This window comes from Oreochromis niloticus, linkage group LG16 (assembly GCF_001858045.2).
Source record: "Oreochromis niloticus isolate F11D_XX linkage group LG16, O_niloticus_UMD_NMBU, whole genome shotgun sequence".
NCBI classification, from domain to species: Eukaryota; Metazoa; Chordata; class Actinopteri; order Cichliformes; family Cichlidae; genus Oreochromis; species Oreochromis niloticus.
Window position 1 is genome coordinate 13,697,258 of NC_031987.2, and position 17,040 is coordinate 13,714,297.

Sequence of the window (17,040 nt, forward strand, 5' to 3'; positions counted from 1 at the left end):
CCGTCACACTGCTTGTATATACAGTATATAAGGTCAGGATTAATCAAAAGTATTCATCGCCTATTTACTGGACTCCCAGTGTAAACACCAGGTGTGAGCTCATGCAGGGTGGTGTGCGGAGCCGCTCTGCGGGCTGTTGGGAGTTTTATTGCATTTCCCAGAGAGGCGAATATGATGTCATCAACATGTGTCTCATCTACTGTTAAGACCCCATTTCCTGGTCTGACAGCTGAGCCACGGATAAGGAGTTTCTGTTCTCATCATACACTCAAGGAAAAGTTTCCTTCTGCGCTCCCACCCGCCCACGAGGTGTTTTCTTTTTTCCTTCTAACTCCAAAAACTAGCACTCGCTCTTTGTCTGCACCATGCTGCTTTTCAGAACAAAACTCAACCACTGACATTTCATTTTTTCCCATTTTTATTTATAAAATGAAGGTGTTAAAAGTCTAGGAAGCATTCATCACTGGCAAGTGAGACTTCAAACATATTCATATTTAATAATAATTCTCCCTTTAAGAGCGTCTAACAACAGAGTTTGTACAAGGCAAATAATTTAAGGACAATATTTTTAAAAAATGATTAAGTGACTACATATAACTATGACCTCCTGGCTTTGTGCACAGGCGTAAGACAGGTGCTTGTACCGACAGACATCTATACAGTATTTAATATCACAATAATCCTGAACATTACTCTTCAAAAACTGGCTTTTGTTGAAACATGAATGTTTTGTACCGTATGTTCGGCTCCATTAATGCTGTGAAAATGTAATGGAATCAGAAGGTGAGTACAAAGTCCTGAAGAATCTGCTTTTTCGAGTAGATCATAACACTGGAGCCCTCCATCAACATGCCTGTGAACGCTTTAATGAAAGCAGTTCAGTGCAAATAATGGTGCCAAATAAGTTTCTTTTTCCTGGTTTGTTACATATAGACCACCACAACAAATCCAACCTAGTTAGCACATGAAAATACAACATTTTAAAATGACATTTTTAAACCCAAGAAGAACCTTTTTTAAAATATTCAACAGATGAAACACAATCATATTATATGACATTACATTTGTACCTATGTGAATGGAAACAGTTGTGATGGAAAAACTGACATGTTGTGCGATGCTGTGTGGCGTCGCTGGCAGAACGTTATCGGCAGATAAGCGGTTTAACATATAAATTGCAAAAAAGTTGCTGTTTATCACATGTAGCACAGAGATAAAGACGGCTTACATCAGCTGTACTCTCGCTACTGGAAATGCTCCAATGGTTTCAGCCCAACCACTCATAGGAGGGTGACTCACTAACAGTGAACTAACCTGTGTTATTATCAATGCAAACTGGAGCAAACTGGACATTGCACCGTTTTTGGACTAGAGAGTCAGCTGGTTTAAAGACTTTTTAATGTCCAATCCATTTGCCAACATGCACCTTGGTAAGGTCATGTCTAAAAGGGCCGAGGGCCACAGTGCATAGTGTGAAATTGCTATACTACATTGTGCAGTACATTGTTGTTCAGTGTTAGAGCAGAAATGTAAAGTAATTAAGCTAAATAATGAGCCGGTGTTAAATGGATATAGCACATTTTGATCTTCACACGAGGGTTGAAAATGTTTTTACATTTTACAAATAAACACTCAAAGAAAATGTGTTATTGTATTGGTGAACAATTCATTTCGCTCTTATTCCCCCTTTCTTACATTTTAGCACACAGTGGGGAAACAAGACCATTTCTGCAGGAAAAAAAAATGCAGCATTTTTGCCACAATGATGAAATGAGCACTAATTAAAAACAGGATTTACGCCAGTGAGACAACAAATGTGTAGACCACCTGCATGAAACATTGTACCTGTTTTTCAACCCCTGATTCAAAACCTCAAATACATAAATGAGACATAAACTGTATATCAGCAGTGTGTCCTTTCTGAGAGTTATCAGTATCTCCCACACAGGGGTTTGCAGTTTCTTTGGGCATCAGGGACACAGAGTGTAAGCACTCAAACAGGTTATACACCAGTACAAAGAAGTGAAGTCTCTGTGCTTCTATTACGTGGCATTGTGTATGTGTATTGTTGTCTCATCCGGTTATATAACATGCAGGTAGGTTGCCTTGGTGTCCACCCCTATCACATTTTTGGCGGTGCATTTGTAAAATCCTGTATCCATGCTTGTCGGGTTTTGTATCACTAAAGAACCCTGAGGGCTAAGATAGCGGTTCCCATAAATGCGAGGCTGAGCCATGACCTTCAGCTGCATCAGGTCTGGTGTTTCCCAGGTAACTGTCGCCCGGGGCGTTGCTATGGTCAGGCAGGGCAGTTCCACAGCGACGCCGGGGCGGGTGTAGGTCACAGGGGAGGGCCCTGTTGTGATGCGCGGAGGGTAGGCGATGACAATAACAGGAACTGTGATCACTGAAACTGAGGAAGAGTCATAACTCGTGGATCTGCAGGTGTAGGTGCCACGGTCGAACACAGAGGCCTGTTGCACTGTTAATGCTCCATCCTCTTGGATTAAGTAACGGCCTGAGTCACCACTCTCACCCTGGGACAGCACCTTGCCACTGGGCATGGTCCATGTGAATGAGCTGCGGGTAAATCCAGGTGTTTGAGAGGCAGGGCAAGGCAGGTGAAGGGTCTCTCCATTAATGATGCTCACAAGTGAGGCTGTTCGGGTGATCACAGTGGGCACTGAGGCAGTGCCAGTTGAGGATGGGGCACCAACTGGGTGAGGAGGTGCAGGCAATCTCACTGCACTTTGCCGAGGCTTTTCAGTAACTGAGATTCTCGGGTAAAGCACAGGTGACGCTGGCTTTGAGCTTAAGGACTGCTCTGATTCCACTAACCCTCCTGAGAGCGGCACCTTAGTTAAACCAACCCTTTCTTCCCTGTGTGGAGATCTGACTTCCTCCTGCCGGTCTGACACCTCCAGCTCCACCCGCATTGTCGTCTCTCCTTTCTCACTTCTCACTACACAAACCAAGACACCAGCATCACTCCCTCGAACACCCCGCAGCTCTAAGGTACCATTTCGGTGCACAGTGAGACGACTGCCATAGTAGGGAGATGGCAACATGCCATTCCCGGGCAGAAGCCAGAACAGACGCGACTGACGGGAATTTTGGGAAGGGCATGGCAAAAAAATTGTTTGACCTTTAACTGCTTGCTGCTTCACCGTCGTTGCTACACCCAGTGCTGTGTTGGGGGAGTTTTTAGCAGTATTACTACTTAACTCACCACTATTTCTTCTGCTGTCGGTCTTTCCTAGATTACTGCTCCTATTAAAATCATCCCCTCTGTGTGTGCTTGTCCCAACTGCTTTATTAGACACAGTGCTACTAAAGCCTCCAGCATTTCTCGAATTACCACTTAACCTGCCATTTTCTCCGCTCGTATTAGCGTCATTACTAGCCTTTCCTGCAATGACTTCATTGATATTCCGTGCAGGATTTCTCTCAGCACTACCTTCTCTAACTGTGCTGCGACTGTTACCTACACTGTTGCCGTTGTGTATAATACTAGGTCTATTTATATTAATTCCAGTATTATCTGCTTTAGTGCTTACATTCATTGCACGGTTCACCCCCACGCTGATTACGCTACTGCTTAGTTTTGTTGTAATTCCACTCACAAGCCCGTTAAATCCATTTTGACTATCATTCTTAAGGACAGGATTAGAGCTACTGATTGCCAAATTAACACCACTGCTTGGTACAATGTTTCTTATCCTCTCATTATCGTTGTCATTGCTGCTGCTGTTGTTATGCAGCTTGTCTGTGATTCCAGACAATCCATAGCGGATTATCCCCCCATTGTTAATGTTGTCCCCTGATCTGGTGTCAGTCCCACTGTTATTACTCCAACGTCCTCCTTCCACTCGGCCACGCAATCCATAGGTAGGCGTCTCCACCTCAAGCCTGACCACCCTGCTCCTCTCCCCAGCTGAGTTGCTTGCTTGGCACGTATAGTTTCCCGTGTCGATCTTTTGAGCTACGCGCACCTCCAGAGTGCCATTTGAAACCACCACTACTCGTTCAAAATAATAACCAGATCCTAAACTTCGTGGGATAACACGGTTTGCAGGGTTGAACCACGTCACTGTAGGGGTAGGGTTTCCTGTGGCTCGGCAGGGAATTCGGGCCGTTGCTCCCTGGCGTACTTTCATGACATGGTAGCTTCTGTCATCAGTAAAAGTTGGTACAGATGTCATCATAACCTTTACTTTGACCTTGAAGGGGTGAACAGATGATTGACTTGTTTAGTGTTTTTAGTTGTGTAAAAGCTTCAGTTTGAAAGCACTCATAACTCATGCAGCTCATGACAAAGACATTTAATCAAATTGATGAAGAAATTACTTGTCTTACCTTCATGGTGTCGTGACCTCCTTGATTCTCAGCATAACACGTATACTCTCCTCCTTCTCCAGCGCTTACTGCTGGAACCAGTAACGTCCCATTGCTGAACACTGTTAGTCGTTGTTCTCGGCCTCCTCTGTCTTCCCCATGCAACACGCTGTTCACCATGGTTCCATCTGGTAAGGTCCAGTGGACAGCTGGGTCAGGCAGCCCTGATGCCTGGCAGTCCACCTGCAGAGGATCAGTGTTCCAGTGATGCATGATTTAAAAGGTTGTTGACTTTTTGTTTGGGATGAAAGCTGAAGTCGTAAGAAACATTATAAATGATAAATAACAACTACATGCTGCACTCTAAAACACATCTAAGCCACTGCAAATTTCACACTCACACTAAAACACAGCTCATAAATCTTTAAATTAAAATAATTATTTTTAAAAATTCCACACTTGCTTTGTTTTTTTTTCTTTACATTATTTTTCACCAAGCCTTTAAATATTGATGGGTGCTTTATTTTCTGCTGAAAAACACCGCTGATGATTCACAGCTGCACATTTACAAGTCGGCAGGTTTTTCTTTCTTTTTTGACCCAAATAATATAAAACATTTTTAGATCCCAGCTTAAAACCTGAACTTTAGGACTCAATATACCAACCCTGGCAAGAAATAACTCTAAGCACTAAAATTCAACAGTAAACATATATAAGAGAGGGACAGTTCAGATTTAGACATTTCTTACCAGATATTTTAAACAATGCAGCATAAAATGAATGAATGAATTTCATTATTTCATGGGAATTATGCAGTGCAAACACTATAATTTAATAACAACCCAGATTCAAATAAAATTGAGTGAGAAACACAGACTGGAAATAAAATATTAATTGCTTGTGTGCATTTATCCAACAAACTTTGCATCAGAAGCGGCTGAGAATTGCAATTTAATTACATTTCTGTTTTTCTGCTCACCTTCAGTGGTTTCCCGACTGACACCATCTGAGTGAGCAGTTGTTTTGGTTCAATCGTAGCGGGTTTGGCAGCTACAGTAACATGCAGGAGGCGATAATCATCTGCGACCTTGTTCCGTGCAATGCACAGGTAGTCTCCAGCGTCCTTCTCCGTTACAGCCTGGACTGACAAGGTGCCGTTAGGATGCACCTTCAGACGCCGGTCAAAACTTTCATTCAAACGTAGATAATTCAATTAGATAAAGTGCTATTAAAATCAACAAGATATGTAGTGATACAAACGTGGGCATTCCCAGTACCTGAAGTGCTGGTCCACTAGCTTCCTGCTGGGGGTCCTCCAGATAATGATAGGGGTTGGGTTGCCAGTTACGGAGCAGTGAAGCTGTAAAATCCCCCCTTGTAGGACAGTAGAACTAGATGGTGATGTAGAAATAATACGGGCTTTGCTAAAAGGGGAGAGGAGCAAGGGATTCAAAACAGTAGAGGCTCTCCTGTCTGTAGGGGAAGCAACTCTTGTGTTGGTTATACTGGGTGAGACTTTATTCTTATTTCTTGACCCCGTGGTAGGTGGGGAAAGAGAAGAAGAATTTGTTTTTTTGACACTGGTAAAGTGTGTGTGGGAGGCAGTGACTGTTTTATTAAATTTAGGTGATGAGTTAGAGGACCGGTAAGGGTTAGATGAGGAGTGAGAAGAGCTTGAGGTGAGCGATGTCTTGGATTTTTCCGAGGGATATTTAGGGGAGCTAAATGGATTTGAGGGCTGGTTAGAGATACTCAGACCTGTGTCATTAATGAGTGAAGATGAAGAAGGTGGCCTTTCAGTAGCAACAGCTTTTTCTCCTTCATGTCTTACTTCTCCCTGTCTTCTTTCTCCTTCTGCTCCCCCTTCAATTTTTAACTTCACTGTTCTCTTATCGGTCCCCATAGCATTACTTGCTGTGCACTCATAACTCCCAGAATCCTTTGGCCCGACTTTTCGAATATGCAGTGTCCCATTGGTCAAGACAAAGAGGTTGCCATGGAGAAACTGGGATGGGCGAACAAGGGTCCCATCTGGGATTCGCCAGCGGAGAGTTGGTGGAGGGGCACCTCGGGCTGAGCAGTGAGCATAAACTGGCCTCCCTGGAGACAAGAGCAGGTGTTCCTCTCTGGGTTGCTGTATCACCGGGGGTAATGAGGACACGTGTACACGCACAGAGGTGCTGGCGGCACCCGCTGAGTTGGAGGCCACGCAGCGATACACTCCTCGGTCACTGGGTAAAGTTACTGAGATATGAAGAGTTCCATTCGTGTCCACGCTGATTCGACTGGTGGAGGGGCCAGCGGATGTCATGACAGAACGATCTGGCAGAACCCACGAGAGCAGAGGGGCGGGAACACCATCCGCTTGGCACTCCAAGTGCACTTCTCCGCCCTGATGAATGGTGGCTTCTCTGTAACTAGCCAGCTGCATACGAGGGGGGCGAGTCCAAACTTCCAGGGTCGTTAGCAACCTGCCATGAAGAAGACGGGCAAAAAACCCTCAATTTATGAAATATGCAAAGGCAAACACACAATGTATGACTCTATCAGAAATCACATAAGAGACACCAAATCATACTTTATATATACAGGTTTGCATTACTGCGTATGTCACTGTTTGCTGTTATAACAACAGACTCAACAAGCATAACTGCACTACAATATACATTATGCTGAGTAATTTAATTGTACATTACTGTAGGCTGATGTCATTAATATTAAAATACTGTGCCCTGTTGTCATTACACAATCATACTGTACGCATAACATATATCAGTAACCTCACCTATCACGACCCAGCGTGCTTTGTGCACTGCATATGTATGTGCCCCTGTCCTGCAGCTGAACATTCTGGATAACAAGGGTGCCATTTGACAGGACCTCAAAACGCTGAGCTCTGGAGTGGACTGACATCACCGCTCCTGAGTGAAAGACAGACAGCAAGAGAGTAAGACAGACAGACACACAGAAAGAGCAGCAACGAGTAAAGAGAGTGAGGAAAAAAAGTTAAGAGGGTGAGAAAGAGACAGAGAGGAAAGGAGGAATGGGGGCACACCAAATGGCACAGCATGAAGTAAAGTCAGTGATGCAGTGCACAAAATGTTCCATTACTTGCTTGCGATGTCTTTCCCACATGGCAAGCTAGAGAAAAGCCTATTGTGTCCATGCCAGTGTATAATGCTGGTTGTTAATGGGGTTTTTTTCATCACAGTAAAATGTGTTTGTATTCATTCATAGCACATATTAAAGCTGAGGCTTATTTCCTTTAGCATTAGTGACTTCAGAGTGTAAACCTTTAATTACTCTGCTTTAAATGCAAAGTCAATAGATTTTAGACAATACCATACAGACATGCACATATGCAATAAACTGGTGAATGCTAAATAAGCACTGCTGCATTTTCCAGCAAAATTAAAAGAATAAACATGAAGCCCGTTCCATGATTTGAGTTTATGCATCAGTCTATGAGCCAGATTTAAAGTGGCGGTAAACTGGATTACACAGTGACATAGCTCAGGGTGTTTTGTTTAAGGTATGTTAGAATAAATGCATGCTGCAGTGTGCACACCTGTGGCGACTTTAATCCACGTGATGGTGGGTTTTGGTTCTCCTTTAGCTTCACAAGTCAGCCTGGCAGTGCTCTCTGCTGGGAATGACACTGTCCTGACGTGTGGGTCTGCAATCCTTGGTCTGGATCTCACGACTGGAGCCTACAAGAGCACATTAAATCATTAGATAATGAATTTGACTCCTTTAAAATATTCAAACTTTTAAAGATATCTGGGATTCACTAATGAAACATTTTAAACTTGTAAAGTTTCAGAATTATGTTGGCCTTTGAGTTTCATTTTCTTAACTAAATAGCCAGTGACTGGAGGACTTCCAACAACCTTCAGCAAGCAGGCAAATTAAAACACATTTGTGAAGTTATGAATCAGCATGAAAAGTCTGATTCACAGGGGCTAATTAAAAACTGCCAGTTTGTAAAATGTTTCTTTTTGCTCTTTTTTTTCATTAAATAGTGAGAAAAATTTAAGCGATATTGTGGAATAAGATATACAATATAGCTTCACAGTGATCTCAGATTTAGAGTTTTAGTTGGTGGACCCAGATGTTTAATCTACTGAGGCTTGCCAACAAGGCCTGTAAATTAATTAACAATTGATTACTTTGAATCCCATGGGATTAGACTCACATAATGCATAACAACACATAATGCTATTGATTGTAGAACACGTGTTTTTTATTTTGTTTTTTTCTTTAGATCTCTGACAGAGCTCTGGAGAATCCATGAAATTGGAGAATTGTCATAAACATACTTTAATTTTAATTGCAGGTCATGTGGATACAGATTAGACTGTTTGGAGATCTAGTGTGCACTTTCTGCTAGATTTTGCCCCAAGGGCTTGCACAGTTGGGTGTAGTGTGTGTGTGTGTGTGTTGTTTTTTTCTGGGTCAGCCAACTCTGGTTTGGAGCATCAGAGGCACTCACTTGGTAAAGAAATGTTAATGTGAGTTGTGTGTATATAAACTGCAAATTACATTTAAAAGTGCACTTAAAGAAATTACCCACTGCATAAATTACTAAATGACTAAAAGCAAGTAAAAATGGGGAAACATTAATTTGCAATTGAATTAACACTAGAAAAGAACAAATGGTGGTCCTAGTTTGGCTGTTATTCTCTTTGTACTGTGTGTGTGTGTGTGTGTGTGTGCATGTGCTTGCTTTAAAACCCATTTTGGGTAGCACTACCTATAAAATAGAAATGTTATTTGAATTCATTTGGACTCACCCCAGGAGCCACAGGGAATGAAGGGGACCAGTTAGTCCTGCTGCTGTGTGAATCTGGAATTGAATTAGCGCTGGCGTTTTTCCAGTCAGTGGGGGGCCGACTCTGGTTTGGAGCACCAGAGGCAAGGCTCTCTCTGGGGTCAGCTAGGTCGATGCTTGGCCTCTCCCGGGATGATGTTTTGGTATTTGCTGATGTCATTATTGCAGCGGTACTGGAAAGTGTGCTAGGCGTAGCTGCCCTGGAAATTGAGGGAATTTTGGCTGAAACTGCAATTGTTGGAGTAGTGGTAGTAGTAGTAGTGGTAGTTTTAGTAGTTTCAGATGTAGTAGAAGCAGTAGCAGTAGATGGAGGGTTAAGCATTCGGGGTGTAACAATGAATGAGTTTGAAGAACTACTAGTAGTAGTGCTAGTATCAGTAGTAGTTGAAATAAAAACATTATTATTAGGGTTTATTGTAGTGGTAAAGATTTCAGCTACAGAAATAGTAGTGGGAGTAGTAGATGTAGGAATAGGTGTAGCAGAGGTAGAAGCACTTGGAGTATGTCTGGTAGTGCTAGATGTTGGAATAATAGTCCTAGCAAATATGGTGGAACTTGTAGTCCTAGGATTAATTGCAGTTGTTGTGGGAAGCTTGTACTCATTAGTCATAGCAGAAGATGTACTTTTAGAGCTGCCGGCATTTGCATTAGAATAAACCTTTTTAGGGGCAGTTGTAGGATTTGTTATGGTTTTTGCAGTAGCTGCATTGGAAACTGAGGAAACAAGGGAGGAGTGAGTTGCTGGAGAGGAAGACTCATATAGTACGCTCACAAAATTCTTCCCCAGCTTTTCGCTGTGTTTGTTTGGGGGTGTGTCAATATGCTTGCCTAAGGCTGTTTGTGTTTCTGTGTGTTTGTGTATACTGTGTGCTAAGGTATGTGTGCCTGCCACATGTGTTTCTGAAATGACAAAATTAGAATGAGTGGGTGCTGGTGTGCTGAAAAGAGTGGACTCTTCACTGTCTGGTATTTCTTCCCTGTCTGGTCTCTTGCCTGAGTGAGTCATTATAGCTGTAGGTGTGTATCTGTTTGTATACGAGGGGGAGGGAGTCTGTGAGGGGGAGGAAGATGATGAAGAAGAGTCAAAAAGATTCAGAGCGACATCATTTGGAGCAGTCTTAATATGGTCTCTCTGTGTCGACAAAATTCCCGCAGATGTGGCTGTTGAGACCAGCAACAACATATTGATTTGATTTGTGGTGGTGTCAGGTGTCACAGCAGGGGTTATTGGGTTTGTGGGTTCCAGGGGACGTTGGTTTGGGGTCAAAAGTTGCACCCTGGGCCTGCTGATGATTCGTCTCCGCTGTCCAATCTTCCTGTGTGAGTTCCGAGGTCTTTGGGGGCGGGCGTTTGGCACCAAATTAGGGAAGAACCGCTGTCGGGGATTCTGTGGTCTCGCTCTTGATGGATTGGGGTTCACTTCTCGCTCATCTCCTTCAACTGGTTCTGGGACAATTTCATTTGTTCCTGACATTGGATAAGATGTGACCGGTTCTTTCCGTGTCACTGGGTTTGCTGCTGTCTGTGTTTGTGAAGCCGGTATCTCTGCCTGCCTGAGTGTGTCTGTCTCATTCTCTATCTGTTTTTCTGTTGACCTCTCTGTACCTTGTTCTGCCTCAGAGTCTGTTTCAGTCTCTGTTTTTATCTCTGTTTTTGTCTGGCTTCCTGTGTTAACAGGTTGAATGGGCTGTAACTCTTCCTCCTGAAGAACTATATCATCAACAGACGATCCTTCAGTTTCTGCTTCCAGTCCTGCTCCCTGACCTCTACCTCTATCTGTATCATCATCTTCCTCGTGTTCTATTGTGACTCTGTCTTCAGCTTCTTGGACCGGTGCAGCTGTGGGCTTTTCTGTTGTGATAAGTTGGCTGCGATTAGCGAGAGCAGTCTTTTGACGTATCTTAGCCAAAAGGTCAGCCCATTTCTGCGGGTCTATCTTTTTTTTGCTTGTGCTAACTCTACGTTTGTTCTCAAAGAGGTTTCTTCTCTGGTCTGTGGATGAAATAGCTGCACCGCCTCGTCTCCGGGAGCCTTCTCTTACAGGCCCACGTCTTCGTGGGTTTCCAATCGGATAGCGTCTGTTCGGGGTTCCCTGATACGACACTGGGCGTTTTCTATTTCCAACAGTCGCCTCTTCCACTTCCTCTCCGTCCCCTGATCCTTCATTCATGTCACGTAATAAAGGAGCTCTTATCCTGGTTGACCGGCCAGCAGCAGACTGTGGTCCTCTGGGAAATGAAGTCCTAAGTGCAGGGATATGCTGTGAATTTAATATCAGCTGCACTGACAGACCATCTCTACCATAGTGGTTGACTGCAGTGCAGCGGTAATGACCACCATCCCTCAGGGAGGGGTTAGGCAGATAGAGACTCCCATTTGTTTCTATGGTGAGTCCACCTGGCACAGCAGTTCCTCGGCGTACCACCTTTCCATTTGGCAAAATCCAGCTTAAATAAGGCTCTGGTGAACCAGACATCCTGCAAGGCAAACTGACAGGTTCTCCAACTGTTCCTGTGACAGGAGGCCCCACTTGCTCTCCTAAATGCGGAACAGAGGACTCCTCCACTGCCAGACGCAGAGGAAGAACATCTACGTCCCTTCCAGCCCTGGCAACGCAGTAGTAAATCCCAGCATCTGACAGTTGTACATTTTGTAGCAGTAAAACAAAGCCTGAAGCCCGGAGCCTGCCATCTAGGGTGCTAGAGGGGGAGAGGAGTTCAGATCCATCTGGGAGAATCCACTGTGCTTTGGGGTTGCCAGAAGTGAGAATTGGGCAGGGCAGCTGTACTTTACTGCCTGCTACTGCTGCCAGTGCTGTGGTAGTATGATTAGTTGAAATCAGCACCCAAGGGTGAGAAGCAGCAGAGGATGATGAGAGGTGAGAGGTAGGGTCAAGATGAGCAGAAACTCTTGTTGAGTATATAAGCTGAACCTTATGTCCATTGGACTGCGCTCTGTTTAGCTGAATGCTAATAGCTGGCTGCATTAACCACTGAGGCCGGGCTTTAACAGACGCTTTGACTCCAGTGTGATAATATCCATCTGTCTCTGCTGCCTGCCTATAGCGGTAGGCCAACGCTGGGGATTTACTCAGCATGATCTCCCTCTCGAGGCGAACTGCAGTCTCGCTGTAGTAAGCCAGAATCCTCCAAAGTTTCTCATAGCTCTGTCTCTCCACGGGGCACTCCAGAGAGAGCGATAGAGCGAGAGGAAGAGGAGAAGATGAGGACACAGAGAGATCTGGAGGAGGAGCAATATCTTGGGAGTCGGATGATTGAGTGATGTTGCAACTCAGATCAACACTGTACCCTTGCTGGTCAGACAAACCCAGTGAGGCACTGCCTAAGGGCTCTCTGAAGGTCTCACTTGATTTGATTTCACTGGGTTCTGTCTCTAAAGGTGCCTCTTTTCCTGGGGACGGGATCACTGGTGAATTGCACGTTAAAGCAGTCTGTTCAAGCAAGCCCTGCCCTTGAAGTGAATTGGGGGATGTACATAATGGACACTGTGGGCCACCAGGACATTTCATCAAGCCTAATTGAAAGAGGGAAACAGAGAAAATTATATCAGAAAAGACAGCCTTAACATATCTAATGTCATAGCAGCTATGCAAATACACAAGAGCACATTTTAGCTCTTTCAACATATAACTGCGCATCGTCATTTATTAGTCATGGCAGCATATTTTAAGCATTCATTACACTTTATATCTCTTACTAATTAGGTATGGTTACTTAATTTACACATAAATCAGAAATATGCATCACTTCATTACTACACAGGAATCATTAGCCTATATTTCAGCGGACACACATCAGTGCTGTCATCATGGATTAGTCATGGCAAGTTAAGTCTGGCATATCAATGAGACACATTTCACGGCCCAGCTTTCTCTCACATCTCAATAACAGCCACAAGACACACTGGAAGATAATGGGGAGAAACAATGAATAATTTGTGACAAAAAGCAGGTGGAGGGCGGTAGTGGTCAAAGGTTCTCAGATAACAAAACCAGATGCATTAAAATGAATGGTTTTGGCATGCAGCTCTCGGTCTCGGCTTATAAAGTGGAAATATCAACAAAACAATCTTCTGTTTCACAGTCCGTTCCCAATGTTCCTTCTCACCTTATCTATTTCTTCTCCTGAACACGTTAGAGACAAAACAATAAGCGTAAACAAATGATTTTTCAGGAATGGCAGTCACCTGGGTGAGCCAGAGTCCAAGAAAGAAACCAGTTCATCCTGCAATCACAGCTCCACGGATTAGCCTGCAGCATAAGAGTTTCCAGCAGAGGTGCTGTTACTAAAGCTTCTTTGGGCAGGGTGGTTAGACTGTTGTTGGAGAGGTCCAGGTGTCTAAAGAAAGGGAAGAAGAAAAAACTGATATGAAAACAGAGGGAAAGCAGAGTCTGAATCAAAGCAGATGTCTGCTTGGACTGAATTTAAGTTAACAATTACTGTGTTGCCCTCACTCTCAGGACTACCAGCTGAACTAAATCTGGTTATACTTTTAAAACCAGATTTCCCTCGCACTGATTATTACATTGAATGTTTGAGGTGTACAAGCTCACCTGAGTGTGGAAAAGTAATATGTATTCAGTAGGGACAATGTGCATAGAGTGTGAGGGTGCAGCTGATGCAGCCTGTTTCCTTGTAGACGAAGCAGCCGGAGGCTAGGCAGCTGGAGCAGGGCCCGGGGGTGGATGTGCTGGAGGAGGTTGTGATCCAAATACAGGCGGAGCAGTGAGGTCAGGCCAGAGAAGGTCAGCGATGAAGAGATCTCTCTCAGCTTGTTATAGCTTAGCTTTAGTATCTGTGGGAATAAAGGAAATGAAATGAGCAGAAGGAATGGAGGATTAGAAGGACAGACATCTAAGGCTGATTTAAAAGGAAAAGAAAAGTCGGTCACTGGACACCACATGCTGGCAACATGAGTCTATAACATGAGAATAAAGAGCTGTCTTAAAATACTTTGTAAGTAGAAACAACTGATCCTGAGTAAATTTTTTAAAATACAAGCAAAGATTTCTAGCAAATAGTTAAAAAATTTACAAAAACTACAGCTGATAGCCAGATGACATATTCATGCTGTGCATCTGGTCAAACTAAACGGGTATCCTAGAACTGGGGGGGTTCTCATTATCCGAATGTAAAATTTAGCACTTTCCCCAAAAGGAAACTGTAAGAAATCTATTGCTATTCCAGCCATGTGTGAAGATCCCACCAGAAATTTAAGAAGGCACACCATGAAAATCAGGTTGTGGAATTTTGTTTCTGTGAGGCTTACGTTAAATCTGCCCTCCGGGGAGGCTACTGAGCTGGAAGAGTTCCAGCTGCTGACGGATCAAGCATGTGAAGACGTCAGCACATGAAAATATGGATCCTATTACCACAGAATGGCAAATATATCAGCATCTGCCTGGGAGATGAAGGGAACAATTGCTAGTTGAGTAATATCACTTCCCCACGGACTGCTAACTCTGCCCTCAGGTTGCTTCTAAAATGTCCAGTGTGTTTCCTGTCACCAAGCAGTGAAAAGAATGATGATCGCTAAATTATGCATCACTTATAAAGAAATTAGGAAAAAAATGCTGACGTTTTGAACCTACGAAATGATGACTGTTCGCTTTGATTGATTAATTTTAGATTAGTTTCGCAGATCAGAGCTTTAGCTAATGAATCAGTTTGGTATTAACAGTATGACTGCAGGATTTGGGCACATTTATCAGTGTAGCATCGTTTCTAAATTACACCAAACCTTTTTGACAAATACTATTTATCTTGATAATCATATATTACTGACGTTATCAGTAACAGAAACCTTCTCTGACAAGCGGTTTTAATGTTCATCTCTCATAGTTAGATTGTTATTAAGAGTGTTAATTACAACTATTGCGGATATTACTGGTCTACTGTATATTAACTTTTTATATCCACTGTCACAAAATGCTGTCTCTCCTACCCACTGGGGTCTTGAGGCAACTGTTTGTTGTAATTTGCCGTTTTATATATAAAACCGCCCACTCTCTGTTTAATTAGATTCACTAACCCCTGTGAGAAAGGTCAGAGGTATTGTCTTTCTCCTCTTCCTGTTTACCTGTAGTGATTTCATGTCTTTGAACGCTGCATCTGGAAGATGATGGAGGTCATTGCTGTGAAGCATCAGAAGCTCCACCCTCCTTAACCCAGCCAAAGACCTGTCATGGAGGTTCCTGATGCTGTTAAACCTGCCAGAGAACAAAACACCATCTGTATACTTAAAAAAAATATTCCTGTGTTGACTGATTAAAAAAATGAAGAAGAAGAAGAAAACACCCAAACAAAAAGCTTTAGCTTGTTATCTCTGATACGTTGCATATGTGTGAGCAGCATACTTTGTTTTTTGAATGCATGTGTGTTCCCATACCCTAAGTTTATGCGTCTTGTGTGTGCAGGCAGACCGGGAGGTATAGCCAGCAGCGAGCGGAAGGTGCAGTGGACTTCATTGGCCTGGTAGCAATTACAGGACCTGGGGCAGGACTGGCTCGTGGGCACAACAAGTGCCAGCATCAGGAGAGCCAGTAAAGCCGCAAGCACATTCACTCCCCGATTCATCTTCATTTACTAGAGGAGACAGTACACTATCACTGCAAAAGAGGAAAAGGAAGTCAGGAATAATGGAGAGAAGCAAAGAGCACCAAAATCACTCCAACAACTTCTGTCAAAATAACCTCTTTCCGATTTTTTAAGTAGAGACCACAGTGCTACTCCTCACACTTTTACTTATACTAAGCCACAGAGCCATGCTGGAACACCGCACCTGTCTTAAAGGTGAGATATTCAAGTATAAGACATACAGACGCGCATGCGTGTGCTTAAGTAGTTAGCTGTGTGGCTGATGCGCTATATGAATGAAAGTTTAAGTCAAAGAGCACATTAGGAGGCTAGAAATACCCCCGCCCTCTCCCTCGCTCGCTCTGTTACTCTCACCCAAGCGCAAAATTAACGTAAAAACGTCAAACATTTAAATCCAACAGACCAACTATAGAGCCAAAGATGAGAAAGATTTTCAACTTAAAGTTAAAAGTGAAGTAAATCATGCTGATTAGCAAGAAGCATTGGAGATAAATAGATTATTTTACCGCGTGTTTCACAACATACCTTGAAATCCTTCGGTCCGGGGGAGTTAATCATTTAATGGAATTATTCATTTTAACCATCAAACGCTGACTTTAATCCAGCTGCACTGTTCGGAAATTTAAAAGCAAATTTATGCAGTTTATCCGCCCATCAGGTCCGATACTTGGAGTGAATTCCCAAGAAAGTTATCACCTTAGAAGAGAGCCAAGAAAATCCTGAAAAGTGATGACACTTTTTTTCCAACTCCACAAAACTTTAAAAAAAAAAAAAAAAAAAAAAAGTACGTTAAGCAACATCCAGAGTTCTTCATGCGTCTCTACAAAAGTAGAGCGGCAGGAGCGGTAAGCGGACTATTTGCATAAGCGTCTGGCGCTGTGTGAATGTGTGCCAGCGTGTGTTTGTGTATGGGACAGTGGATGTGTATTTGGAAAGGGGGACTGGACTGAAGTGCACCGAGTGACGCTCGGGGAGAAGTGTCCATCCAAGGAGGGGCTTTCTCTGGAAACCCAGAGGTAACAAGTTACTGCGTTTTGGGCTGCTGCTCCTCTCAAATGCATGTAGCTGTCAGAAAATAACGCCAAAACTCATTTTCAAACTCTTATCTCGGATAAAGGCTTTTATAACTTCTCTAAGAAGTGTAACTTAGGGCATTTTTTCTATATAATTTTAATTTCGAGAGGGCTGCTGGCTTTTACTTATTTCATATAATCTTACTGTCTGAACAGTTTTTAAGTTTAAGCTGCAGAAATGTGT

The 17,040-nt window shown here is 43.3% G+C and overlaps 1 protein-coding gene across 1 annotated transcript; it reads right to left on the reverse strand.

Moving 5' to 3' along the window:
• Nucleotides 1-395: 395 nt before the first annotated feature.
• On the reverse strand, nt 396-16,708 carry LOC102079651 (matrix-remodeling-associated protein 5). Its single transcript, XM_005451897.3, has 12 exons — nt 16,309-16,708; nt 15,575-15,794; nt 15,266-15,395; nt 13,740-13,981; nt 13,373-13,524; nt 9,129-12,700; nt 7,904-8,045; nt 7,121-7,256; nt 5,613-6,806; nt 5,315-5,522; nt 4,357-4,578; nt 396-4,220 (listed from the first exon to the last, which is right to left on the reverse strand). Exons 2-12 carry the CDS (start codon nt 15,766-15,768, stop codon nt 2,082-2,084), a joined length of 8,331 nt encoding a protein of 2,776 aa, XP_005451954.1. The 5' UTR covers nt 15,769-15,794; nt 16,309-16,708; the 3' UTR covers nt 396-2,081.
• Between the last annotated feature and the right edge of the window lie 332 nt (nt 16,709-17,040).